This window comes from Neopsephotus bourkii, unplaced genomic scaffold (assembly GCF_033783945.1).
Source record: "Neopsephotus bourkii isolate Nb327-2 ecotype Australia unplaced genomic scaffold, CSIRO-AGI_Nbou_v1 NB_1792, whole genome shotgun sequence".
In the NCBI taxonomy this organism is placed as follows: Eukaryota; Metazoa; Chordata; class Aves; order Psittaciformes; family Psittacidae; genus Neopsephotus; species Neopsephotus bourkii.
Window position 1 is genome coordinate 6,717,604 of NW_026902266.1, and position 26,529 is coordinate 6,744,132.

At 38.6% G+C, this 26,529-nt stretch overlaps 2 protein-coding genes across 6 annotated transcripts in view; both read left to right on the plus strand.

The window, feature by feature from the left end:
* CD81 (CD81 molecule) overlaps positions 1 to 11,125 on the plus strand; it is a 108,418-nt gene extending 97,293 nt beyond the window's left edge. The window contains exon 7 of the mRNA XM_061342486.1: positions 11,063 to 11,125. Coding sequence (XP_061198470.1) covers positions 11,063 to 11,110 — 48 coding nt within the window. The 3' untranslated portion in view covers positions 11,111 to 11,125. The remainder of the gene's footprint in view (positions 1 to 11,062) is intronic.
* Positions 1 to 26,529, plus strand: part of KCNQ1 (potassium voltage-gated channel subfamily Q member 1) — a 404,325-nt gene that overhangs the window by 27,480 nt on the left and 350,316 nt on the right. For 3 of the 5 annotated variants that reach the window (XM_061342448.1, XM_061342450.1, XM_061342449.1), the window contains exon 1: positions 14,039 to 14,568. The exons of 1 other annotated variant lie outside the window; for it this stretch is intronic. In XM_061342448.1, the coding sequence (XP_061198432.1) occupies positions 14,171 to 14,568 (398 nt within the window). In that variant the 5' untranslated portion in view covers positions 14,039 to 14,170. Of the gene's footprint in view, positions 1 to 14,038; positions 14,569 to 26,529 lie in introns of those variants that run through there. One more of the 5 variants, XM_061342451.1, reaches the window with a different exon arrangement.

Genomic DNA, 26,529 nt, shown 5'->3' on the forward strand with positions numbered 1-26,529 from the left:
AAAACCCCAAACAGATCCCATTGCTTCCATAAGCGCAAGGTCCTGCTTTACTGTAGTAGCAATGTAGCTACATGTATCAAATATGTGATGGGACAAGTTATGTAGTGCTGTGGGGTACCGGGATGACTTAGTGTTACACTTGCAAGCAGTCAATAACACTTGTTACAGTCAAGCATAGGTAGTATAAAATGACAAATAATATTAAATGTGAAACTGAAGCAGGGTACATATTAATACTAGGTGAAATAATTAGCAGACATTCAGTTTACTTCTATGGTCTTAAAAAGCCTATTTTGAAGGTAATAGACCTAGTGCCTTGAGAATGTGTGTACCTAGTTTTATTTACATGAGCAGTTCTCTTGAGCTATCCATTAGAATAAAGAGCATTACATACCAGAGACAAGGACGACTTTCACATGTCTTGATTTTAGTTTTTTAACTCACTAGGAGAAGATGCTTTCCCAGATGAAGAGTTAATAAAATTAGCCAGACTCTGACTTGACAGCATTTCTGTCTGTGTCCTCTGTGGTGCTGTCTGAATGTAGTCTTTAGAGGTAAACTGCCTTTAATCAGAAAACTTCAAATAAAATGGGCTTTTTCTGCCTTAACTCTCAATGCAATCTTGTAAAATAAAAATTACATTAGAAGTTTAGAAAAACAAATATTAAAATCAAAACAGAGTTGAAGACATCATCTGTGCCTCGAGATACTGTTGGGAATTGTCTTCAAGGGCTAAGGATGAGTGGACAGTAAACACATGAAAAACTAAAGCAGAGTAGCAGTGTATAGTTATATTTGTTCATGCTCATGTCTTAAACTCATGGGGCTGGCAGAAGAATCCGATAGCGTAGAACCCTTACAATGCAGGAGTGTAGAAGTCATGGATCTATCTCTGTACATTGCTGTCTCAGAAACAGCTGTATAGTAGACAACTGCTTTACTGTAACACTTATGCAGTTTGCTTACATTAGGCCAAAACCATAGACATATATATAGCCATAGACTCTAGATACAAGAATCTGTGAAGCTTGTTATTCCTAGTGCAAGCTAAAAGGTTGTCTTAACAGTGGAGAGCTCAACAGTGGAACATTGTCGATGCAGAATGCTGCTGATGCTGTTGATTGCAGAATGGGACAAATGCAGTAACATAGCTGCCTGCTATTTGGTACCACTTTCTAAGGTACTTTACTACTTTAGTAAGGTACTACTTACTTTGGTAAGAAAACCAAAGTACTGAACAGAAAAAAACTACAGAAAGCAATCAAGAATATAGACAAAGGACAGCAACAAGTAGCTTGTGAAATTCCTGATATGGAAAATCTGGAAATTTTACATACGCTTTATTATTCAAAAGGAAGAAAGAATACCAATGACTGTTTTATACCACTGCTGATTACTCACAGATGATGGGGGGGGGGGGGGGAATTGAAGTAATGATCTCTCCTTGGTTGAATCACAAGCATATTCTAATATACATAGTACAGTTAGTGATCCTACCTGCTGGCTGTCTTTTGCAACAGGCGTGCACATCCATCTGCAGTGCTGAAGGTGGCTATTGTTACCAACACTGTTTGCTGCCGCTCCCTTTTTCTAGTTGGGAAGAGGAAGGTGTTACCAGATTACCTGGCACACCAGTCCCATGACAATAAAAGTAAACATTGCTAGTGTATAATGATACTGATAGCTCTTCCCTGGGATGAAAATAAGCCCTGTGCAACAGATGAAGATGCAAATAAGAAATACTTCTCTGTAGCAGTAGTGGAGCATGGAGTTATCAGAAACAGACATCAACCAGGAATGTACTTTAGCTGTGAATGTATTTTTTAAATTAACTTTTCAAATTATTGCAATAACTTGGTAGTTGAGTAACTGCATTGGTAACTAATCCTGCATTCCCTTTGAGAAGAGTCACATGCTTTCCCCAGCTACAGAAATCTTCAACAAATTTCCAAGAGCACATGTGTGCTCAGTCTAAGCTCTCTCTTAATGATTAAGGTTTCCAAACAAACACTGTCTAGTTGTCTTTACTGATAACTTAAAATTTTGGTGCATAGCATGTGAACCTTGACAGTGAATCCATTTAAAGGGTTTATTCTGTATTCAGAAAACAAATGTTGCATTATCATGCTTCCTTAGGTAACTTGCCTATGGGGCTTTCTTGATACATAACAGACCTAATTTGGCATGAATTATTGCAGCTCAGTTGTCTGCTCTGAATCAAAGCTACTTTGAAGAAGCCAGATATATGCCCAAGCTTTTCAACTTTCTTATGATCATATTAATGTGTTTCTTCAAACATTTTTTGTCCTTCGCTATCAAAATAAGTGGCATGATTCCTTGTACTGGGGCTTTGTTTTTTTTGGCATAAGTTGATATATGTCATAAGTATTCAGTGTCCTCAAGACAGATTTTGCTATTTTTATAGGCTTTAAATTCTCCTTTCTTCTGCAAGTCTGGATTCCTCTATCCTTTTTATTGTAAAACCTTTAGAAAAATGTATCTCTGAAGCATCACTTTGATTACAATATAAACCGACATAAAACAGTCTGATATCTAAATTCTGTATGTTCAAAAGAACAGCAGATTTTGTTTCTCTTATGATGACCCATGTAATTATTCTGGATTGCTTTAAAATTTCCTTTGTATATTAATATGCCACATTTTTTTTAACTATCCGTGTTTCTATTAATGCTTTTATTATTTTATTAGGAGTACAATTGTGTTAAATTCCATTACATATGAGTAATAAAAAGTGCTTTATCTTCCATCTTTTTTACAACAGTGATACTTGCTTGAAGTGTAAACCACTGAAACTAAGCAGAACCTTAATCAAGAATGATCTCTGAAAGCTGAACCAGATTGTAACATATGGTCTTGAAGGCACTGGCTATTTTTGCCCAGGTTTGACTACTGATTTGACAGAAAGCATTAGGTGCTGAGACTGTGAAAGTCGTAGCCCAAGCAGAAGTTCTTCTCTAAAGTAGAACTGAGTGGTTTGCTATTTTAATCTATAATTAAAGAGTAGTACCGGCTCTGAAACCAAACTCTTCATTTACCAGATCCTGAGTGAGACTCAGTCCCTCCTAGACTATACTTCTGTCTTCTCTGTTGAAATCCTGTAATATTTTTTAATCTATCTATTTAAACTGCAGTATTCTGTCAGGCAAACTTCCACACCCCCCCACCCCCCACCCCGTTTTCTTTCATGCTCGCTCTCTGCTCAGAAGCAGTTGTGTTTATTATGAACCAATTTCCTGGACAGTTTCATTACCTTTTCTGGGGAGTTCTGATACGGCTTGCTGGGCGTTCTGACCATTATTCACATTTGTGCATCTGTCTCCCTTCCAGGCAGATCTCCAGGTTTCATGTCAATCTGCTAAGAGGGAAATAATGCTTGAGTATGAAGATTCATAATTGATTACTATCTTACAGGTGCCTGAGATTAAAAGTTTTGTAAGATACTGAATGCACCTGCTATACTGCAAATTCGTAACACTTTATTCTGGTCTTCCCACTGCCTTGTTCAGGCTGTGTACGTGCAATGACTTATTACTTACATGCCTTGGCCTCATAAGGTGAACTTTTCATTTGAATGTTCATTGAGTTGAACCGTGTCTTATAACATTTCATAGAATCAATAGAATGGTTCAGGTTGGACCTAAAGATCATCAAGTTCTACCTGCCTGTCATGGGCAAGGACACCTTCTACTAGACCAGTTTTCTCACAGCCCCATCCAGCCTGGCCTTGAACACTTCCAGGAATGGAGCAGCCACAGCTTCTCTCAGTAACCTGTTCCAGTGCCTCATCATCCTCACAGTAAAGAACTGCTTCTTAATATCTAATCTAAAACTGCCTTCTTTCAGTTTAAAGTCATAACCCCTTGTTCTTTCACTACATGCCCTTGTAAAATGCCCCTCTCCAGACTTCCTACAGGGCCCCCCTTTAGGTACTGGAAGGCTGCTATAAGGTCTCCCCAGACCCTTCTCCAGGCTGAACAAGCACAGATCTCTCAACCTGTCTTCATAGAAGAGGTTCTCCAGCCCTCTGATCATCTTTGCGGCCCTCCTCTGAATTTGTTCTAACAGATCCATGTCCTTCTTATGTTGGGGACCTAAGCTGCTCAATCCTCAACAGATTCCCATTGCTCCCCCTTCAGTTATTAACTGGAACCCCTGATGTGCTAATGGGCTGCATTTGTTTTGCCTTTGTACAGTGGTTAGCCTGTAACTTACAAGATCAGTGTTATTGGTGACAAGTCTGTTACTATGTGTCTGATAAGTCTATTTCTGTGTTTGTTCACATGGTGAATTTTCACAGCAATGGCAAATGCAATAAAAAGTAAGAATCTCTATAGTATCAGCAGCAGTTAAAGCATTCATTGAAGTTTGTGTTTCCATTCAAAATACAGTGTCTTGATTTAAAATCCCAGTGTTATTAGATCTGTCTGCACACCCTAATTTTGTAAGATGTTCCATGGCATCCCTACCTTTACACTGACTAATCCGGTTTCTTTTCTTCCGCAGCAAATCTGGATACTTAACATGCAACCACATTTAGTATTAGAGCCACAAAGGAGGACAGGGCTATTATCCCATTTACAAATAAAGAACCTGAGGCACAAATAAGAACAATGACACACCAGAGGTTGTACAGGAAGTCTGTGGGAGAACTGAGAGCTGAGCTCTGGTCATTCAAGTCTGAGGTTAAAGACTGGAACTTTCCTCTTTGATGTAGGACTGAAAATACTTTCTTGAATTCAATATGCTTACAGGAATTTGGGGCTGACTGATAATTTCTTCTTATTTATTTTGCAAATCTGGATAATGGATCAAGTAAAAGCCCAGTCTATTTCTTTGTTGGTTTTTTTGTTTGTTGTTTTGGTTTGGGTTTTTTTGGTTGTGTTTCGTTTGGTTTTTTTCCTCATTGACAGATACCCATCAAAATACTAAATTTGTTAGGGTTTAATTTCATTTATCATCCCTTGTAACGGTAAAAGTCAAATACTCTTCTGTTCTCTTTCAAATATTTTCTTATATTATTGTTGGAGCAAGTCCAGAGGAGAGCCACAAAGATAATCAGAGGGCTAGAGCACCTCTCCTATGAAGACAGGCAGAGAGAGCTAGGTTTATCCAGCCTAGAGAAGAGAAGGCTCCGGAGAGAGCTTGTAATAGTCTTCCAAAACCTAAAAGGGGCCTACAAAAAAACTAGTGAGGGGCTTTTTACAAGGGCATGTAGTGATAGGACAAGGGGGAATGGCTTTAAACTGAAAGGGTAGATTTAGATTAGCTATAAGGGAGAAGTTCTTTACTGTGAGAGCGTTTTGAGGCATTGGAACAGATTTCTTAGAGAGTTCTCTTTAAAAATGTATGTACCCTAAAAATGTTTACACACCAGAATATTCAATCTTCATACCTGAGCAAGACAGGCCTCTCAAGTAAAAGACTTATTGTGTCAGAGAACATTCTGATAATAAGGTATTACTTCTTGTTTTAAAACAGACCTGTAAAAGGCAAAATACCCAAGATCAGCTGTGAATGTGGTTGAATGGCAAAGTTGAGCAGGCTTGTAAGCAGTAACATAATTTTCTAACTGTATGAAATAGTTTCCTTGTTCTTAAAGTGACAATTACTTTTTCTTAATGTTAAAAATATTTTTATTTCTCAGTTTATTTAGAAGGAGGGATTATAAATGTTAAGAAATTATTTATGTCTATTATGAAAAACATCTGAAGAAAAAAATCTGAACCCAAAGCAAAATGCAAAACACCTGTAGCCTACAAACTTGATACTTTAGCCACTAGAGGGACCTCCAGGAATAGAATATACAAAAACATTTGCAAAGGTTATTTTGAAGAACTAGGTGTCTTTTAAAGAAAAGTGAAAAAGCTTTGCAGGTCAAACGAACTGCTTTTTTTTTTTTTTTTTTTATAAGGAGTTATATATTTATAAGTTATATATTTATACTCATAATGAGTCTGAAACAATGGGAAATATGAATTAACTAACTACCTCATAGACTTTGTCAAGAAAAAGCAATTATTTTTCACCTGGTGGGGTATGACTTTGGAGGATTGTTTCCTATTCATTGAATTAGTGTGGTTAGTACATTTGCTTTCAAGAGACTTGTAATTTAGCAGTAAGTTTATGTTGTGTTGCTCTTCTGACAAGCACAAAGTAAATAAAGTTATTATCTTTTCAGAGTGTCTAAAAATAGGATTTGGATGTGGTGCAGAGGTCTGAAATCAGTAAGCTTATTTTCTCACTGAATGGTACTTTAGCAGAGCCCTGAAGTTACTTAAAATTTTAATAGAAGTTTAATAGCCCCATTAAAAAATGTTAGTGCCTCACCATGCATGCAAGTGCTTTCCAAAGAGTAGTTACACTAGCACTTGGGTCACTGGATTTGTAATTAGCAATTACAGAGATGCCAAAGGTACTCTAATGTTTTACATTTCTGCAATACTATACTATAGAAGAAGCATTGGTGTTCTTCACACACAAGATTTTGGGGCTCTGCAGAGCAAAAATCAGCAAGTTTTAGCTTTAGTGTAGCTACTGTAAAACATGAAATCCTGCTAATATAACTGACTGGGCTTCTGAGACTGAAGATGAGGACACAAAGAAAAGAACTGCAATTAACCCAATTAGCAAAACGTCAGGGATGAGACTACAATTTGGCATTAAATCCCAGTTACGGAACAGGTTTAAAGATTTTTTGCAAGACTAAGTTATGTTGCATTGTTTAGCTTTACCTGTTATAATGGTACTAGTGAAATGAAACAACCTGAAAGTCCAGTTTCTCAGAACTGACTGTTGTGGTCTATCCACTGCATTTCATAGTTTCCCATTTGTTTACATTCAGAGGTTAATTCTGAGAAAAAGTGTAGTGGCAGTGGGAGATACATTGCTAGTACCTTTTCTACTATTCTTTACTGGTTTTTTTTTTTTTTTTTTTTTGAGGGCTTGGGGCATTAGAAAGCTCTTTGCTGAATTATTGTTTGACAAAGTTTCATTTCTGCCAGAGTTAGCATTCTATTTCTTGCATTACATGTGTATAAGCTCCCACTGGTTTTGTAGTAAACTACCTGTAATTAAAAGACACACTGAAATACAATTAAGCTTAACTGGTAGACTGATGATTCCTGACATCAAAAGTGGATTGCCAAGTGGATCCTACTGAATAATGATTACCTATCCATGTCATTCCATATGTGTGAAGTAGGATGTTGTATGTTACAGATTAACACGGTCACAGACAGGAAGTGTTCCTTGACCAGGAAGAGATTTAGTGATAACTAGTGACTTCTTTCTCAGCTGCTAAGAGTGAAACCCTCCCTGAAATACCACAACATCCTTTTATTAAGCACAGTCACTTCTGTAAGTATGGAGCAAACATTTGGGGGGCATTTCACAGGTTCAGTTAATTTATTTGGAGCTTATTCAGCCGTGTTGTTTGATACTGATTTTAGTCTAACCAAGACAGGGTTTGTGACTAATGCAAGGAGGAGAATTTTCTTTTCTTGTGAGAAGATGATGGAACAGTATTTCCATTTGAAGAATGCCATTAGTCACTCTGACCTTGAATACCTCTGCATGTGCAAGAATGTGCATACTGTATCCTGTATGGCATTACATGAGTAATCAAATGCTTCTGAGATTAAAATATACCACATCTGCCTTAATGATGAAAATGAATGTTGCAGTGTTTTGTCAGCCTCTTTAGTTGTCTATTTTGGAGTGATACTTAGAAAAGAATGCTTTTTCAATTATGAAAATTGCTGAATGATTAACCACATCAAAGAACTGGGGAGGATAGGACACTACAAGCAGCTGCTGAAACAAACTGGAGAGAATACATATGTATGTGTGTACTAGTGTGTCTGGCCAAGATTTCAAAAAGGTATCCCCTCTTAGTTTTACCATGCTTTAAAAAGTTTCAGATTTTTATTTTTCCTACTGACAATTTATTCAAGATTTGCAAGTAGTTTTCGAGCAGCAGAAAAGTATTAAGAGGGATGTTTACAACATGTGAATCACCAAAGCAGTTAGCTTCTAGCTCTGTTTTTTTCATCCTAACTGCTAGTGAGCCCTTCAAGGACTCTGTCTTGAAGTCCTGCTCATAAAGAAGTCAACTTTTAGGACCTGAATCCTTCAGAGTCACTTACACTTGGAAGCTTTTTGTCAAGCAGCAACAAAAGCAAATAGAACAGGCTAACACTGATTGTGGGAAAAAAAAATTGTATTTATTGACATAAACCAAAATTCCAATTGGCTGGTACTGGCATTTCATATAAATGAATGTTCACTAACAGGAAAAACTGAGTCTACCAAGTATTGTTGTAGATATATGCTTGCTCAGTCTTACCTGGAGGAGTTCTTTTATTTTTTGAGCCATTTTTTTTTTGTTGTTACTGTAGAAAACAAAGAATAGAAATACTGTTCTAAATAGCAGGTCTAATCCTATGGACTTCATTCTGGACCACGAATCACATGCAAACAAAACAATAAAAAATAGTTTGTGTGCCAAAACTCCAGATATATGCTCAGAACCTTTCTTGAAACTTCAGGACTTAAAACCTGAGCATTGATAGAGCATAGCATTCACTCAGAACAGCACCAATATTGTTTAAAAACCTATGAAACAATGTAAAAAATGATTATAAATGTAGATATAGCCATGCAGTAAGACAACATTCAAACAGACAGTGTTAATCAGGATTGTCAGCTGCTGTACTGGGTAACCTCCAAACTCCAGATATCTGGTGTGTACCACTATCTTGTGCAATGTTGCTTCTCTCTGCTAACTAGATTCCTAAACTTACTACATCCACAGTTAAAAATAATCCAACCAACAGAAAGAGGTGAAAATTAAAAGCCAGTTTAAACTTTCTGAATAGAAAGTTATCTGCTGTTTCTGTCTGTCCCATTTGTCTTGAAAGAGACTGATAGAAGAGCAGATTGCATAAACACCTTTTAAAAGTTTATTTTTTTTTGGCAGTGATTACTCTTTTTTGTGAACTAATTTCATTAATGTGTTCTCTGACTTCACAACTGATCAACTTCTGAATTGTTAGGTTGCTCCTGCAGTGTTAATATATTTCAAGAGGAGGAGGCACATGTGTTTCTTCTTGTTTGTGCAAGTTTTGTTTGTCCTGTTCTATCTGTAGACAGACACTACAGATGCCACTGAAGACAGCATTTCAGAAGGGATACAGCTATATTGTCCAGTTTTCAGGAAATAATTTGAGTGTAAGGTCTGGGTCGTGTTTTGCCTGTCAGCTAGGCTGCTGTAATCTTTAATTCTGAAGGATGAACATCTCCTGTGCCTTTCTATGCAGCAGTTGTTCCAGTTAGCAGCACTGTACTGTTGTGCTTTTTGAATGTGTGTCAAAGGTGTTGCTTTCTTTAGACTTTCTTACCCTGGAAATTCTTGATGGTGCTACTGCTTTTGTTGACTCAGAGAAAGTCTAAACAGCAGTGGTTAATAGATGCCTAAATTGCAGGTAGAGCAATGACACAGTAACTGTGGATCTTCCTGATCAAGGAAATGGGAATAAATTCACTTGAAGGAAAAGGTGAGCAAAACTAACCTGAGGATTCTCCCTGGCCATACAGCTATAAGACCACAAAGCACTAATGGAGAAGGACAAAGTTATTACTGCACATTATAAGTACTCTATCTTAATGGTCAGGCTTTGGGGGCATACTGCAATTTCAAGTACATTTCACTCTCCATATCTGGAGTTTCTACTGGTGTTCTAACTTTTGACTAGCAAGGTCTGTTATCAGGGTAAATCTGCTGGATTTATACCAAAGAAGTATAAATGTATTCAAAAGCCAGGAACAAAGATTTTGCTTAAATTTAAAACCTAAAGTTATGCTAGCATAAAAGCATAACCATTGTTTATTAACAGATTGTGATCAGCTAAAGAATGGAAAATAAGATTACCAAGGTGTTCAGTGAAAATATGTGTAGGTACTCAGAAAACTGTTCTTAACTGCAATTTGATGATACATATCTCCCTGCCTTGCCACTGAAATGGCTACGCCATGTTCTTCCCAGGATTGAAAAATGAAGCAAAAAAAAAATAATCTCTTTCCACTTTCCTTGTCTCTGCTTTGAACCATAAGGCTGAGGTTTATTTGTTCAACATGTTACTGTGTTTTCAAGCTTTTCATTGTGTATGAGGTGGATTTACTCAGTTGCTTTGCAGCTTATTGATCTGCAGTTTTTAACAGGAATATTTTTAATGTAACAACATGCCTCTGTGAATAGGACTTTTTAATTGATTGTGACTATTTAAAAAAATTATTGTCATACAGTTACTGCTATATGAATACGTATAAAAAATCTAGGACTTTATTCTCAGTTCAGGACTGAACTGCATTTACTTTCAGCACTGGCTGTATTTTTAAAATGAACAACTGACTTGATTAAACTGTGGACTCTCCAGTAAACGGAATGCAACAAAATATTTGCTCTAATTCAAGAAAAATAATAAAAAAATCAAGACAAAACAACTCTTTCTAACCCCTCCTTGAAAAAAGTTCTTCAACATGTTGCCTACTATAGCTGGGCAGAAGTGGATAGTGGCATTTAAAAAACAAACAAAAACCATCCCCCCAAAGGAAACAGCAAACAAGTTGATTTCCATGCCAGTGAAGAACTCCTGCTACCTGTAATTGTAATGTACGTGTTAAAGGCCTTCAGAAGACAGAGAACACTCAGATACTTACTGTTTGTTTGAGTCTTAGTTTCCTCAGGGAAGTAAATCACATGTAAGATCAAGGTGTCTCTTTATAACTATCTGCAGCAATTCCAGCTTGTAAACATTCAGAGGTGGTTTAGCAGCACGATCTTACATGATACTATAGCAGGCACATAAAATACAGCACATAATGAGCATATCTGACAATGCATGCATAATACTGGTCATAATTTGGTACCAGATAAGAGAAACACAACTCCAAACTGGTACAAACATTTCTGATCTACTGGAGCCCAATGGCAGAAATGGTTTACTAGTCCAGCTCCGATTAAATTACTAGAATTGGAAGCTTTACCGTCAGCTTTGCTGGCATGTTATCATTATACTTTAGTGACTTATGACATCTCATTTCTAGAATCCAAATCCTCTTAAAGACATAAAAATTTAAAACAGTACTTTTAAACTGTGAGATAACAAATATCATTATCAATTTTGCTACAGTTCTGTATATACTCAAAATAGACCAAATTATTATTGTTCTAAGAAACAATTCAGTGTAGTAGTTCCATCTTAATATTTTAAACCTATATACTCTTTATCCAACATATTTTCCTACTCCCTTCACTGTCAAAGCCTGGCTACATGGCTCCATAAACATATTTTAACACTCATCTGCCTCCTTTTCCCATTTTTAGCTCTTTCATGTATACATTGTAATCTCTGGGGTTTTTTTTTTTCTATTCTTTGACTTAAATAATCCTGTTGTTTGTAAAATGAGCATGATTGATATGAAGACATGGCTACTTCTGAAGGGAAAAACCAGAAATTGCCATTACTATGCTGTATTCACCTTGAAAATGTTGCAAATTGTTATACAGTTTTGGTAACTTAGTATATATTAAAGATAATTATTCCCTGGATTCTCATCACTAAGTACTATGTATTTGACACTTAGGTATGCTCTTGCCTTCACCTGTGCCACACAGATGTTTTAGTATTCATTAACATGAGCTAGCTGGGAATCCTCTAACAAAATTATTTTCCTTACATAAAATAAATGTCATTATTCATCAGGAACAAACTAAAAAAGGAATTTTTAAATTCCTGTATTTGTGATGATTCTTTGAAAGATTTAGCCAACGTTAGAAGTCTAAAGCAAAAAATTATGAAAATATTTATGACCTGAATAACAGTTCAATATATTGGACTATGGAATAGATTTGAGAATTTATTTGCAGTGAGAAAATTATTGAAAGAAACTTGGGTTTCTTGGAACAGTTTCTCATTAAACACTGAGAAACAAATTTAATACTTAACAATTTTCTTCCCTGGTTAGCTATTTAAGTACCTAACACCTTTTAAACTTTTGTTTGGAAGGAAATTGCGTAAGTACTGCAAAATTTTAATTTTCTTAGGTTCAGATATATTGGGGTTTCTGATCTCTGCTAATCAATGGATACACAACAACATAATGCCACAATATTATTTTTTTAAAGACTCTGAAAACAGTTTTTGAAGAACAACATAATGTGCATAAGAACATCCAGCCTCTTGTTTTGCTGAAGTCTGTAAATTATGTTTTGCAACTAGCTGCAGAATATGGTCCTATATAATCCAAACAACATGTTGGTCTTTAAAACAAAGTGGAACGCTTATATAAAGAGATACATTTGTTAATTTTGATCTCAAGACTTTATCAGACTAGTCCTCAAAACAGGGAGCCTTCAAGGGTAGCAATAACATTCTTCTATTAGCCGTTTTTCTTGCAGGCTTATTGCAAGAAATAACAATTTCTCGAAATAGAGAATCCTGACTCTATTTTGAACAGATGCAGGAAAAGTTCCCTTACAAATGCTGGTTTTATTAAGCTAGCTTATTCTTGCTCTGGTGGAGGGGGGGGGGAAAGCCTAGTTTTTATGTTGCTGGTTTAGAAACAAGTTTTGCAAATTCTCTTTTTAACAGTTCTGATTTTGTATTCCTAATAAAGGAGCCAGGTCTTTCGCAAGTGTAACTAAGTAGTTTACAAGAGCCCACAGGCTTGCTTGTTTACACTACTGAAGGATCTTGCCCAGTTCCCCAAATGTATGTGCAGCCTGACATTTGAATGGAACTGCAATTAGCAGGGTTGTTTTTGTTTAACTTTATTTAGCACCTTATCTTCCCACAGCATTCTTGTTCAAGTACCAGTATCAACCATGAACTCAACATAGCTCTCACTAGTTCTTTTCTATTTTGGGCTAGAAGAAAAAAACGACAAACCAACAACAAACCAGCACTCCAGATCAAAGAGCACCCTCCTCTTTTTTCTCTGGGAATAGAAACTGTTAACTAATTGGTGCAAAACCCCATGACAAATCGATTCACACCACAGTTAAGTCAGTCATGAGATACTCCACTACACAGGAAAGTGATTCAAAGCCCTCAAAATAACTTGTTATTTTATTTGTGCTATTTTGTTATTTTATATATATTATATATATGCTATTTTATATATATTATATATATGTTATTGTGTTATTTTATTTGTTATATAAAATAACCGTCAAGCACACATACCCTTCCACAAAACCAGAATGTTTTTGGTCTTGGTGAGACCAGGCTTCTAGAAGATGCAAGTTTGAAGAACTATATTTACTGTGTTCTAGTTTGTCCAATTACTCAGCTCTCTGCTGCCTTATGTTACAGTAACACCAGGGACTGCAGCGCCTGTTGGCCAAGGCCCTTACTGTTACTCATGTTAAAAAGAGCCTCCTGGAGGATCCCAAGTCCCAAATGCTGAAATTCTGCAAAAAGCGACAAAGCAACCAGCCCTGAAAGCTGTGGAGGTCCTAAAACTGAGAGAAGGGGTTGTACCCTAGGGGCTCAAGAGCTTGACAGGACACAGGCCCAGGCAACACTTAACTGGAGCATTTGCTTCCCACAGCTTCCAAGTGGACTGAGAATGCGGGAAACCTTGATGGGCTTCTGGAGAGCTGGTGTGCTTCCCCCTGGTCCCTGCTCTATCACCTCCTGCAGCTCAGGCAACCTCCACTTAGCTATGCTGGTGACAGGGGGATAGACGAAACACGTCGCAGCCAGCAATGAGGAGAGACGCCTGACATGCAGAGGGTGTCTAGCCTTTATCAGGGCTTGCTGTCCGGCCCGCGCTCTCCAGGGCTGGGGCAGGAGTGTCCCCAAAAGCTCTATACAGAGCCCGAAACTGAGGGGACGCGCAGCTCTCCTACTGAGATAGCGCCGCGCCCGCAGCGCCTCCCGGCGGGCAGCATCAGGACTGCAGGCCTGGTCGGTCTGCCCGCTCAGCGGCTTCCCCTCACCTTTCCAGGCCAGGAGCCGCCCCGGAGGGGGCGGGCTAGCGGCGGCGGCGGGTGAGGGTTCCCAGAGCCGGTCCGCAGCTCCTTGGGGCAGCGCAGCTCAGCACTGAAGTCGCCGTGCACGCCCGGTTTCCCTGAGCTGCCCCAGCTATGTCCTCCAGCTCTCCCCCGGGCGAGCAGAAAAGCCGGAGCCTGGGCCGGCTGTCGCTGACCAGGAAAGGCAGCATGACACTCAGCAAGAAGTCCTCGGCACTGGAGCTGACCGAGAGCACCTCTAACGCCCACTACGCCCCGCTCTCCGCCGCCCAGGGCGGGCAGCCGCCGGCGGGCTGCAGCTCAGAGCCGGAGCGGGAGCGACCGCTGCGCCTGAGGAGCGAGGTGGTGGTGGTGAGCGCCGACTGCCCGCGGCCCCCTGTCAGCCTCGACCCCCGCGTCTCCATCTACAGTCTCCGCAAGCCGCTGCTGAGCCGCAGCAGTATCCAAGGCAGGGTCTACAACTTCTTGGAGCGGCCCACTGGCTGGAAGTGCTTCGTGTACCACTTCACCGTGTGAGTACTCGCCCCGCTCCCCGCCCGGCCCACCTGCTCCACGCCGCGCTCCCGTTACAGCGGCTAGTGCTGTCAGCCGCGGCTGCCCGGAGCGGGGAATCCGCGTCCTGGCAGGGCCATTGGTGCGAGAGGCTCCCGGGGTGTGAGCTGGCCGCTGCCGCCGTTCCCCTTCCCTCCAACCCCCTTGGGGTCGGTAGCCCCGGTGGTCCCCTCAGCCGCAGAGGAGCAACCCGGTGCTGAAGGCTCTGAACGTTTGGCAGATACAGTTCTCTGAGGTGGTTTGTTTTTTTTCACAGGAGTGAAGCACAACAACAGACGGTTATGCTCTGAGGGAAAGTTTCTCTTATTTTAAACAGAAATTCTGTATTTCAGTTCAGGAGCTCTTGGGTATATCAGGTAAAGCAGGAGCTGGCGTCAGGAATGTTAGCCTGGGAATTGAAATAAATTGTTAATCCTGAGTGTGGAAATGAAGTGGATAACTGTTTCTGTTCTTTAGTAATTTTTACTGCAGTGACTCCCAGTTTCTCAGCTTACTGCACAGCATCTGTTTCTGACTGAATAGGTGTAGTGTTTACAGTGTTGCAGCCCTGTTGGAAGAGCTCAAGAGACAGGTGAAGCTCCTTTTCCTTGGCTTTTTTATTGCGCCTTGTTCAAACTCCTTGTCCTATTGGGTATGAATGCCATCACTGTTATTTTTAAACAGGAAGGAGGATGACAACATTTGGAGGATGTTAAAGCCACATTAGCTGCGGGCAATGAAACTAACTTTGAAATTAAAAACTACTTTGGGTATAATATTCTCTATGGAGGGCTGTGGACACCCTGAGCCAGCATGTGAGAGATCTCTGTTGCACAAGGATCTCCACGTGTGTCTTTGAGAGAAATCCGTACTTTTTAATCAGGATGTTGTGGAAGGCTTGCATGACCTTTGAGCAATTTACATATGTTAAAGTAGGTAATAAGGTCAGGGAGGGTGGTGATGTCTCTTTATTGTGTGCATGCACAAATATGTGAATATTTATGCACAAATTTGTATATTTATACACTACATATACATGTTGATTACAACAGCTGGAGGTAAAGACACTATGGTTAAAATCCTAAGACAAAAGACTTTGATAAAAAAACAGTTTTCATGATCTAATTATTGTAGTCTGATTTTAAATTCTAAGTATTATTTTAAGTTAATTCAGGATTGTATGCTTATATTCCACATTTAAGGATTCTGGAGTCTGTATGTAGTCAGGTAAGTGGTGCCAACATAATTTTAGTAGAGGGAAAACATCTGAATATATTTTAATTGTGAGATGACTGTGTGCAGCTGCTGAGATAATTGTGGGCTCCGTTCTCTTTAGTGCTATGAGAATGCTATTAGATGACAAAACAGCTAATGGCCATAATGATAAAGTGTCTAATAGTTGTGGTTGAACAATGTAAACCACTTTTAGGAATAGGAGGTTTTTGTTGGTGGTGGTGTTTTTTTGTTGGGTTTTTTTTTCTTTTTTCCCTCCAAAAAGGTGTTTTCGGCAGCCATCTTTTATGATTTCTGACCTCTTTCAGGTGTCTCAAATTACATATAAAAGAGAAAGTAAATTTCATTCAGTATCTTAACACTGTGCTTAGGAAAATCCTAGAAAAAGAGCTGCTAGGTCTCTTTATTTAGCTAAGAGTCTAGCCTGAATTTTAACTTCTTCCCTCCCCAGATATTAGCAGTGCACGAATTAAGGTTTTGTACTTCTGCTTTAGGAAGGAGATTGTACAGGAAGTCATAGCCTGTCTCTCCCCCCAGTACAAACACTTATGTATGGTGTAAGTATTAGCCCCAGCATTTCCCCTCTTTCCAGAAGAGCTGTTGTGATGCAATGGTGAATGACAGTGGCACTAAATATTCTCAAGCCTCTCACTAAGCATTGTGCAAATTCCTTCTCTTAGGACTCTGAAGAGACAGAAGTACCCTGTGTGTGTTTTTAGGCAGCCCCACTCTGATTTCTACCAGCAGAGGGAGTCTATATTGTTCTTGGCCATCCCAACTTCTTATTTCTGTTCTAGATAAGCCTGCACATTTTTGCCTGTTCAATATTTTAGGTTTCTGATCTTTGGTCTATACCTTTCCAACTGTTTTGTTTCTGAGCTCCCAAAGCAACTTCATAGGATCCTTAGTTTGTGCTGCACCAAAGAATACTGTCTTTGAGTCCAGCCCCTGCTAGCCAGACACCGAGTACTGGTAGATAAATAGTTGTTACAAAGCAGAAGTTCGTTATGAAAATGAACTGACAAGCCAGACAGTTTGTCTGATTCAGAGAAGCTGCTGTATCTTAGTTTCTACTCTGGAGGAGGCATGGGACCTGATTTTTGTCTGTGGTTTGCTAGCTTTTTGCAAGGAATTGGTTACAGGTGACCAGCTGCAGAGCTAAAAAGACTCGGGAGTTGTTAAGACACACCCCCCACCCACTCCCCCCCACACGCACACTGTTATACACGCACTTCTCACCCACTGGAGGAAGTAACTTGATTCTTTTGTCAATATACAAACACATTCATAGAGAACTAAGCTGGGTTTTACCTTGTCACGTGCAAGGACCTTGATGGCTCTCTCCTGCCAAAATGAGCTGAAGAGATTGGTATCGTTTGCCTGTTGCCTGTTCATGACTCCCTCTGCTGGCTACCTCGGGGGCTTTCAGCTGCCTGGGAGGTCGCACTCACTGTTTTAGATGCTGAGGGGAAGGAAAGGGAACAGGAGTGGTGCTAAATCAGGGTATAAAGACTAAAGCTGAGTAGAGGGTCCTGGCCAAGATCTAGTCCAAAGATGGGAGCAACAAGCACTACTGGCTTCTTCATATTCTATCTGTTTCACTGTTCTCGGTTGTGTGGAGTGTGTGGCTATGTTCTTAATTATACTCTGAAATGATTAAGTTTAGGAACAACTCTTGGTATAATCAGTGTTACTTATTCTGGACCTGTATCTCTGGCTGGTTGTTGAAACACTGTTTATTGAGCGATAAGAGCTACATCTACTGATTACCTGTCACACCCTTTTCCTGCTCAGGAATCTTAGCCAGTGGTATCTGGAATACTAACAGCTAAGAACTTGCATTAAGAACTGATTTTCCTTAGTTTTGTATTGTAATGCTTAGAAAAGGGAATTTGAATACCTAGCTTTAATCCACAGATTCTACACTGTTATCTTTGTTTCATATTGTTTAGATTGCTGTGTGTTTTGGTCTTCTACAAAGCTCCTTGTGGATTGTTTGAGCTAAAGGATGGATCTGGTTATCTTGTACAGCAGTATAAAAATGTATATGCTTTCACTCTTGTTGATGTTTTTAATCTTCCAGGATAATTGTATATCACAGTTGCTGATTAAATCAATTGAACTCTGTATAGGTCTTTTCTGACATTTGTCTTATTTGCTCAGACCCAGAGCAGAAACATCTCAAGTGAGTAGAATAAGAAATGAATTGTACCTCATTATATTAGATATTTATAGGCTGTGAGAATAGTCTCTGTGGTGAGAAGGAATGAGGAATTGGTTATTAATTCACTACTCAAAAAACAGTCTTGTATTAAACTTCATTATATGACGTATATAGTATATGTACACCTAATTCACTACCAGTGCAAGTGAGTTATGCTAGATAGCTGAAGATTTACATGTGTGGCTTCTGCAAACACAACTGGTGGTTGCTTGGAAACTTATATTTTTTATGCAAGAGATTGCCCTGTGGTATGGCTGCATGTATGGTAATGTACTGTGAGAGCCACCAAACCCCCCTTCGCTGTCAGAGGTGAGGAAATGACTGAGTGCCACTGTTCTCAACGACCTTCAGAGCTAGGGCATCTTATCACACCATGGTAGTGCACCTTGGCATAGTGGCTTTGAGAGGTGAAATGTTCTGTGGCCTTAACGAGTCAAGTTTTCAGGCTGTGTGAAGAGAGGTGGAGGGAAAAAAGAAGCTTTAATTTTTAACTCATAGTGGTCTGCTGAAATCCTGAGGCTCTGTCCCAGTGTGGGAAATGGCTGTAAAGAATAAGTGAAGTCTTCAGATATTAAAAAAAATAAATAATTAGATTTAAGTGCATGAGGGAAGAGCTTCTTACCACCCTCTTTAAGGAGTTTAAAATAAAACATCTTAAAATGTGCCTGAAGAAACTGAAGTTATGAGCTTTCTGGTGATTTCTCTTGTTCTCAGTATGGCAAATAATGATTTCTGGCAGTATACGCTGCATGTTCTTTGAAGTGTTGGCCATTACTGGAAGGAACAATTTGGAAACTGACGGAGCATTGGTCTGTTCCGATATGGCAGCTTTCTTTTGTTGCCATGCAGGATAATCAGCTTCTATCTTATCTTGCATGCGTGTACCTGGTTCAATTTACTTTGCCTTTGTGTACTTTTGGTTTAATCAGCAGTGATTGTCACCAAGTTTGTTTGAACCCCAAGATGTTTACATAAGCTTGAAGTGGCTAGTGATTCAGATTTGGGAGACTGGTCTCTAGAAGCAGGCAAACTCTCAGAAGTGTGGCTGTGTGTGTACACATGCAAAGATAAGAAGCAAGGGTAGATAGAACATTCTAGTTGCTTGTGTATCAGGACTTAGAGTAATCAATTATTAAAGGCAACGTGGTGTTTACATGCAATACATGTATGTAACTACATGCAATACTACGAGGAAGGTGCATAACTCAAATTTAAAATCCCATTTTTGTCACGTTTTCAAATGTACTGCAAACATGCTTCCAAACCTGCTGGTAAGTACTTGGTGTATAAAGTGTTGGGGAAGAAAAAAGATCCATAAAATAATTACTGTGTGCTTGTACTCACATGTGACGAAGTTTTCTTTCAATTTGAGTAAACGGAGTGGGGAAAAAAAAAAAAAGAGGCAAAGCATACAAAGTACTATGTTTTGGATACAAACATTAGGGTATTGAGAGATCTTTGTGGCTTGGAGCTAGGCTTTTGGATTATTACTTCTGTTTTAAAAATGATATTTAAATCTTCCAAAATAAGCATGGATTTCCTAAGTGGAAGGAAAGAAAAATAATTTGATACAGTCATATTCTTTCTGCTGTAGTCAATTGCAGGATGATCCAGGTTTATCTTTGGCCTGTCAAGACAGAGGTAGTTTAGTTGAGGTTGAATTGGCCCCCTTGTTTTGGCATGTTAGAGAGAGAGATTTTGCTTATTGTCATGCAGAGGCTGATATAAACAAATGTTTGTTTTATTTCTGTATGACTTTTGTCTCTGAGCTCCTATTGCTTGCAACCAGCATTTAGTGAGGTTTTTTTTGGTATTATTTTATTCCAATGTTCTCATCTCTTTGTGTTAGATACAATTGCAATACTAGGAATCTGCCACTTTGTCCCTTCACATGTTCAAGAGCGTGGTGTGTTACAGCTGTGCAGTGCTGTATATAAAATTTATATAGATCTTTGAGGTTGCACACACGCTTAAGAACTACAACTGGGAAAAATGAAGTGGAAATAAGATGGTATTTGTAGCTTCCCTCTCACCCCCAGCCCTACTCCCTAGTCTAGCATTTTGATTTGCAGTAAAGTGGACATCTTTGCAACCTAGCACTGTGTATGGATTACTGGGTTTGGTAAGAATTTTATCTGAGATAAAAACTGATTAGAAAGCAAACTTTACATATGCCCAGGGAGGAGGGAAGACCTTTTTCCTGTCCCATTATTGTAGCTAGTTGTACATGTAAGATAGCGTGCTAATGTTTAGAAGTTGCTGTTTCAGGATCAGCCCTGTTTGCTGATCAGCCAGACATAGGAGTTTTGAGTCTTGTCAAATTTGGGATGCAGGTAAGATGGAGAAGTGATTTAAAGGTCTTGCTGCTTCATCCTTCCCTGCTGCATGCCACAGTGCAGCCCCTTAGCTACAATATTGCATGAAGGTGCATATTTGGGACTTGTGTGATTGAGATAGTATTTGGGTTGGCCAGTATACAGCTTTTCGCTCTTGCCTTCTGCCACGTTTCTCTACCTGTAACTTGACAGAAGTGTCATTTTTGTTGAGGACTGTCTAGCTGTTCTGTGGCTGAGACCTATTCAAATCTGTGCCAAGATTTCAGGAGTGACAGCATAGTTACAGATCAGGAGGAGTACCCATTTCTCTCTCTGAGTGTAGGCAGTAGATAATGCCTGGAAGTCACTTTGACTAAACAGTCATCTTTACATCATTCATCCCATGAAATGATTGCTGCATGACAATGATTGTGGAAATGTGTTTTTATTGTTGAAAGGGAAGGAAGGTGAAAAGCTGGGTATCTTCTAGTTAAAATGCCTTTTGAAGGCACACAACATTTCTAGCAGTAATTACAAAAATTTGATTTCTGTTCTGAAATTCATAGCACGATATGGTTGGATACTTGGAAAAAACTTGAGTGTCATCTTGACCTATGGTCTGCAGGTAGGCACAAAAGCTCCATAAAGGGAGGAAATTCTGTGGGGGCAAAGAGACTTCGTGATTATACTGATGTTTAGGTTTCCAAATGACTGATGGAAGTAGAAGGCTGTAAACTCCTGGACACTAATGGTTAGTGGAGACAGGTTGTGTACAGTGGAGAAACAACTCAATGGAATGCACACGTAAAAGTTACAAATGTATTAAATTTGGGCAGTCTTTCCTGAGGGGTAGGCCTTTTCTCTTTTCCTATCATCCTTCCAGTATAATATTTCAAATCCTTCTCTGGTGTTTGCTTTCCTCCAGGAAAATAATTATTCTACCTTTAAAAGTTGCACATGAATAAACTTAAGAAAACCAGTAAGTGCAGTATTCACGTCTCCGTGTGTCTGTCAAATGGTTGGTTGGGCAATTCTGGCACACTTCCTTGCTCTGGCTCTTCAAGTGCCGGGGAAAAAACATGCAAAGCTGTGTAGATAGGCCTCTTTCAAAACTTTAATTGCTGCTGAATCAAGGCTAGAGTTGAGATTCAATTGCAGTGAACTAATTAGGCTGAGCTCCAAATGCCTGAGCACTGGACGTATTACAAACAATGATGCCAACATATGCTGTAGGGAACTATGCACAGGCACAGTACTTTGCTGACTTTAAGCTTGGCAGTACCTCATTAATTTTGTGTGTTAATAGTTTAATGTGCATTAGTTGCTGAACACAAAAGCTGTGAACACTTGCTCATTTGATTCCGAATGGAAAATAGTGTCTTGTTGGGGGCAAGGTGTTTTCTGCCTGCCACCAGGAGGTCCAGCACAAGTTTCAAATGCCTTGGAAAATTGCCAGTTGCAAATAAACCTGATGGGTAGGCTGAGTTACAGGAGATGAATGTGTAGATCAGTGAGTTTTTAGGTAAGGTGCTTGGTCTCCTCATACAGTCATGCATTGTGACATAATAGCCTATGAGAACCATTGTAACACCAGTAATGATAATGGGAGAGCACATGTATTTGCAAGCTTCTACTGTGATAGCAGCTACTGTATTTTACCTCCTACAAGAAAGTTATATGTGTGATTGTGTACATAATATTTTTTTTTCATAACAGAGGAAGTGTTAAATGTTTTAGTAGCCAAACTTAATGTTAACTCTTTAGATAGTGTGATTTTTTTTTTTCTTTTTTTTCTTTTCAAATAAATAGGAAATTCTAAAGCTTCTCTAAATCAAGTAATTTTCTTTGGCCATCAGTTAGTGCACATCTAGAGGACTAGGTAGGTGCTTGGTGTGAACTTTTCCCTTGTCTGGCATGATCAGTTTTTGAGGACACACGGATTTTCATCTTCAATTTTCCCCTACCTAATGGTACAGAATAGTAAAGTAACGGCTGTTTTCTATGTTCAGAGAGCTGTAAGAACTTGCACAGAATGCAAAGCACATTATAGTGTGTAGGTATTGTGTATGAGCTTCAAAAAAACAATCCAACCCCAAAAATGGTGAACAAAAAAAGAAAAGGAAAAAAAAAAAGCCAAGAACAACCATGAAAAAACCTATAAAACCCCGAAGGCACACTTCTTAAATGGCAGTTTCCTCCCATAACACCCTCACTTTACAGCAGAAAACTTGGAACCTGGAAAAATTACAGTAAAAACTAGGCAAGCATAGGGGAAGTCAATAATTTCTTAAAGCTTAGGAAAAGCATTATGACAAAAGCAGGTTTTTATTTTGAACTGCTTAGTGTCAGAACTGCCAGTGGTGTAATTAACACATTTTCTCAAAACTAGCTGAATTCTCTTTTGAGTTTAAAAAAAGAATGTGTCTTTGTGTGGGAGTTCATGCAGGGAATGCGTCAAGCACTTAAACTGCAGCCTTGGAATTTTGTCATTTTTATCATTTTGAAACCTATAAACTACTGAAAATAAGAAACTATACCGCAAATTGTTAGATGCCATTTATGTCTCTCTAGCACTGTGCCTAGAGAAGGTCTGCATAGTTTTTCTCGTATATTCTTCACAATCAACGTGATGTTTTAGTATTTTATGAAGAATGTTAATTAAAACCAAAATAAATCTAGGACAGGATTTCTGCATCCTTTAAAGTTTCTTCTGCTTCTGCTAATGTTGAACCTGATTCTTTGAATCTCATATTAAAGTTTTCAATAGGAACATAAATGTCACACGTTTTGCTAATGTCAATGGACAGATATGTCATTTGACAGTCCAGTTCTGTCATATTTGTAATAGAAAACTGAAAGGTTTTACTCCTTACTATAAAATCCCTTTTGTGTAATTTTTTCTGCTGGGGATATTTAACAAGTAAATGCTTTGTTGTATTACTTTACTAGTGCTTACTTCAGGTGAGAAAGCTACCATTCTTAGTGAGCTAAGATCTTGAAATGGTAGAAAATCTTTCTTTGTTTGTCCTAACAGATTGGGCTCTTGTTTATCATCTATCAGCTTTTCTATAACACACCCTGAAAAAAGTAGAACATGCATTTTCTTTTGCAATAATAGAAAAGTATAATACATTTGTTGAATATCTGTAATTCTGCAGGAAGTGATCTCCGTATGTTTGATTTCACTGTATGAATAGTATTTACTTTCCAGTTGGAGGAACTATTAAAGATGAAAGGTAAGGACCAACTAGTAAAGACAAAACCTTGTATACATAGCTCCATATTAGGACAATTAAAATTTTCTTGCCAGATGAACGTTTGCTTTGTCTGTATGGCTGTTGTATCTTTCCTGTAGTAAATGTATGAAGTTACATAACATATTTACCCAGATATTTCACCTTATCAACAACAGTTTTGTTATAGATTTCTAAAAATAAATGGTATGTCTTTCCTTACTTGCATGTGTTCTAGGCTGGGCAAGAACATAGGCTCATCCCCTCTGTTTAGACCATAGAGGGGTAACGCTTGCAATAGGCTGCTCACTGCCAGGCAGCAGTCTTCAACTAGCACAGGAATATTTCCCCTAGCTTGGATATGTGTCTCTCTAGTGGTCAGAAGTTACTAGTTCCCTCTGCAAATGTACTTCCTCAAGTCTTGGGGATACAATAAACTTTTTTCACTTTTTAATTTTTTTTTCATTGAAATGTTAATATTACATAATTTTATATGGGTTGGATAGGGAAGAAAAACTGGCTCACAGTTTGAGAACAGAATGTAAATCATCACATTACTTCCCTGGACTCTCTCCAGACACTAGGTTTAATAGCAGAGTTCATGGTACTGCTTGCAAAGATTACAGAACCCTTGCTCATCCCTAGTCCAACAAGGGCTGCAGCCTTTGTAGTGAAACTATCTTCCTCCTGCAAAGTAAGGGATTACCTTCAAAGAATGTTTGTTCCTGCAGCAGCTATACCCTTCCCAGAAAAACTGCATTGTCTGATGGGCTGGAATTGGCTAGACTCTTTCAAAATAACCCTTGAGGGCACCACAGTCCCACTAAGAGCTGAAAGAGATGTGGGAAATAGTTGCTGCAGCTAATCTCATTTTTACACCCTTCAAGTGCCTCTGTCCAATTATCTGTACAAGGCAAAGCAGATAGGAGACAGACAGGAGAAAATATCTTTCATCCTATGGCTTCAAAAAAAGAGAATGCCCTGTGCTGATCATGTTAAGAATCTGTGGTGTTCGTATTTTATAGCATGAAGCTTTTATCAGTCCTTTACAAACTTTAGCAAATAGTCCTTAATTATTTTTCCCCACAATGTTATTCCTGAGTACATCTAGTTGAGGATATTTGATTTGTTTCGTTTTCACTCCTGTCTTAGAAGACGCTGAAATGCAGTCAAACCTGGCAATGAGTAAATAAATAAATGTGTACTGTTATATCCATAGTGTGAGTAAACATGTATGCTGTTATCTTATCTGTGACCCAGAAAGTATTGATAATGGACTATCTCAGCACTTCACACAAAATAAACCTGCTTACTTGATGTTTTCTATGTCAGCAGGTCACTCAGCATCCAGGCACTAAACAGTTTGAGCTCCCAGTTTCAACAGTATGTAAAGCATGACAGGCACAGACATTTGGCTCTTCAACAGTTATGTTAGTTGTATGCCTTCATAATTCTGGTCATTCAAGACACATTTTCATAGCTTTTATTTACTATAATGACATGGTCTTATTTGGACAACTATGTATTTGAACCACAAAAATGAGAAAAATGCTGTAAGAATGAGGGAGGAAACAAGGCTTTCAGATTCTGCAGGTTTTGCAGCAGTGCAAGGTTGTAGCTGTACTGTGTTAATGCTTGCTCTTCTTGCGCATGTGAATTGCTTGTTGCACTCTGATTGTCAAACAGTGAGGTTATTACTTGATGACTTTGTGGCAGTTTTTTTTTTTGTGGCTTTAATATAAAACATTATACATCAAGTTTCACTCTCTTGCCTACTTTCCCACAAGAATTTGTTTGCACTGAATTCTGTCTTTGATAAGGAGTTGAAAGGAAAGATAAACCTTTCATCAGATATACTTGTGTCTTGAGTAGAGGTAACACCACATGGGTTCACTTGCCAAATATGACAAAGCTGCAGCGTTACACAGCTTATGGTGGGGTGCTTGTGTATGTACAGTGGTTGGATTGTATGTGTAATTTCTGTTTCTAAGAGCTCTGATTACTGCTTAGTAACCTCTTTTCTGTGTATTTTTTTTTCGGGGAAAGCAATCCACATATGTATGTTCTATTTTCTTTTTCTGATGTAAAGAAAAAATATGAAAAGTAAGAGCATTAGTTTGATTTTAACTTTGTCATTCTCCTTCTCCCCGCTGAAGCTTTATTTATTATTTTTTTTTAACTAGTGCTTGCCTATGTTGAATTGATAGTTTTACCAATGAAAGCCTAGGGAGGCAAAGGCAAAAATGTCATCAAGATATTTAATAAATACAGACTTCCTGTCACTGCCACTGAATAAAGAAATAATAATGGATTTTTTGTTCTAGCTCTTTGTCAGGTAAATCTCTGATGTGCAATTAAGCTACATGATGTTCCAGACTGTGTGCTAATATGTCTGCCTAGGTGTGCATGTATATATGTACACAACTCTGAGTGTTACCAAGCAGTTTTCAAAAGTCATTCTAATGGAGATTGAGGCCATCATTGTGTTCTTTTTTACAAATAGGAACTCAAGGCATGAGATTAAACTCAAGTTTTGCCCTTAAGTGATCTTACGTTTTAGAAGAATTGATTAGTCATGCCTCCTGTTTATTTAAATCAGAGTCATAGATCAAATATATGTCCTCTATTAAAAGGGATGTTTTTATGAGCTCCTCATATTTCAATTGCCACCTGTTTAGAGGAAGAAAAAAAAATCGATTCAGCTTCATTTAAAATTGTTTATTTAATGATCCAAAACTCAAGTAATAGGGAGCTTGATCCAATCCATCAGTTGCCGCTAGCACTGGATGTACTGGTTGCACCTGGATTCAGGATGAATGCCATTTCAGAAGGAAAGGAGAAAAGCAGTCTTGCAGTGTTAGAAAAATAACAGACGTGTATCTTTGGTTTCATCCGGCCCCATAACAAATGCAATCTGATGATGCTTCTTGCTAAAAT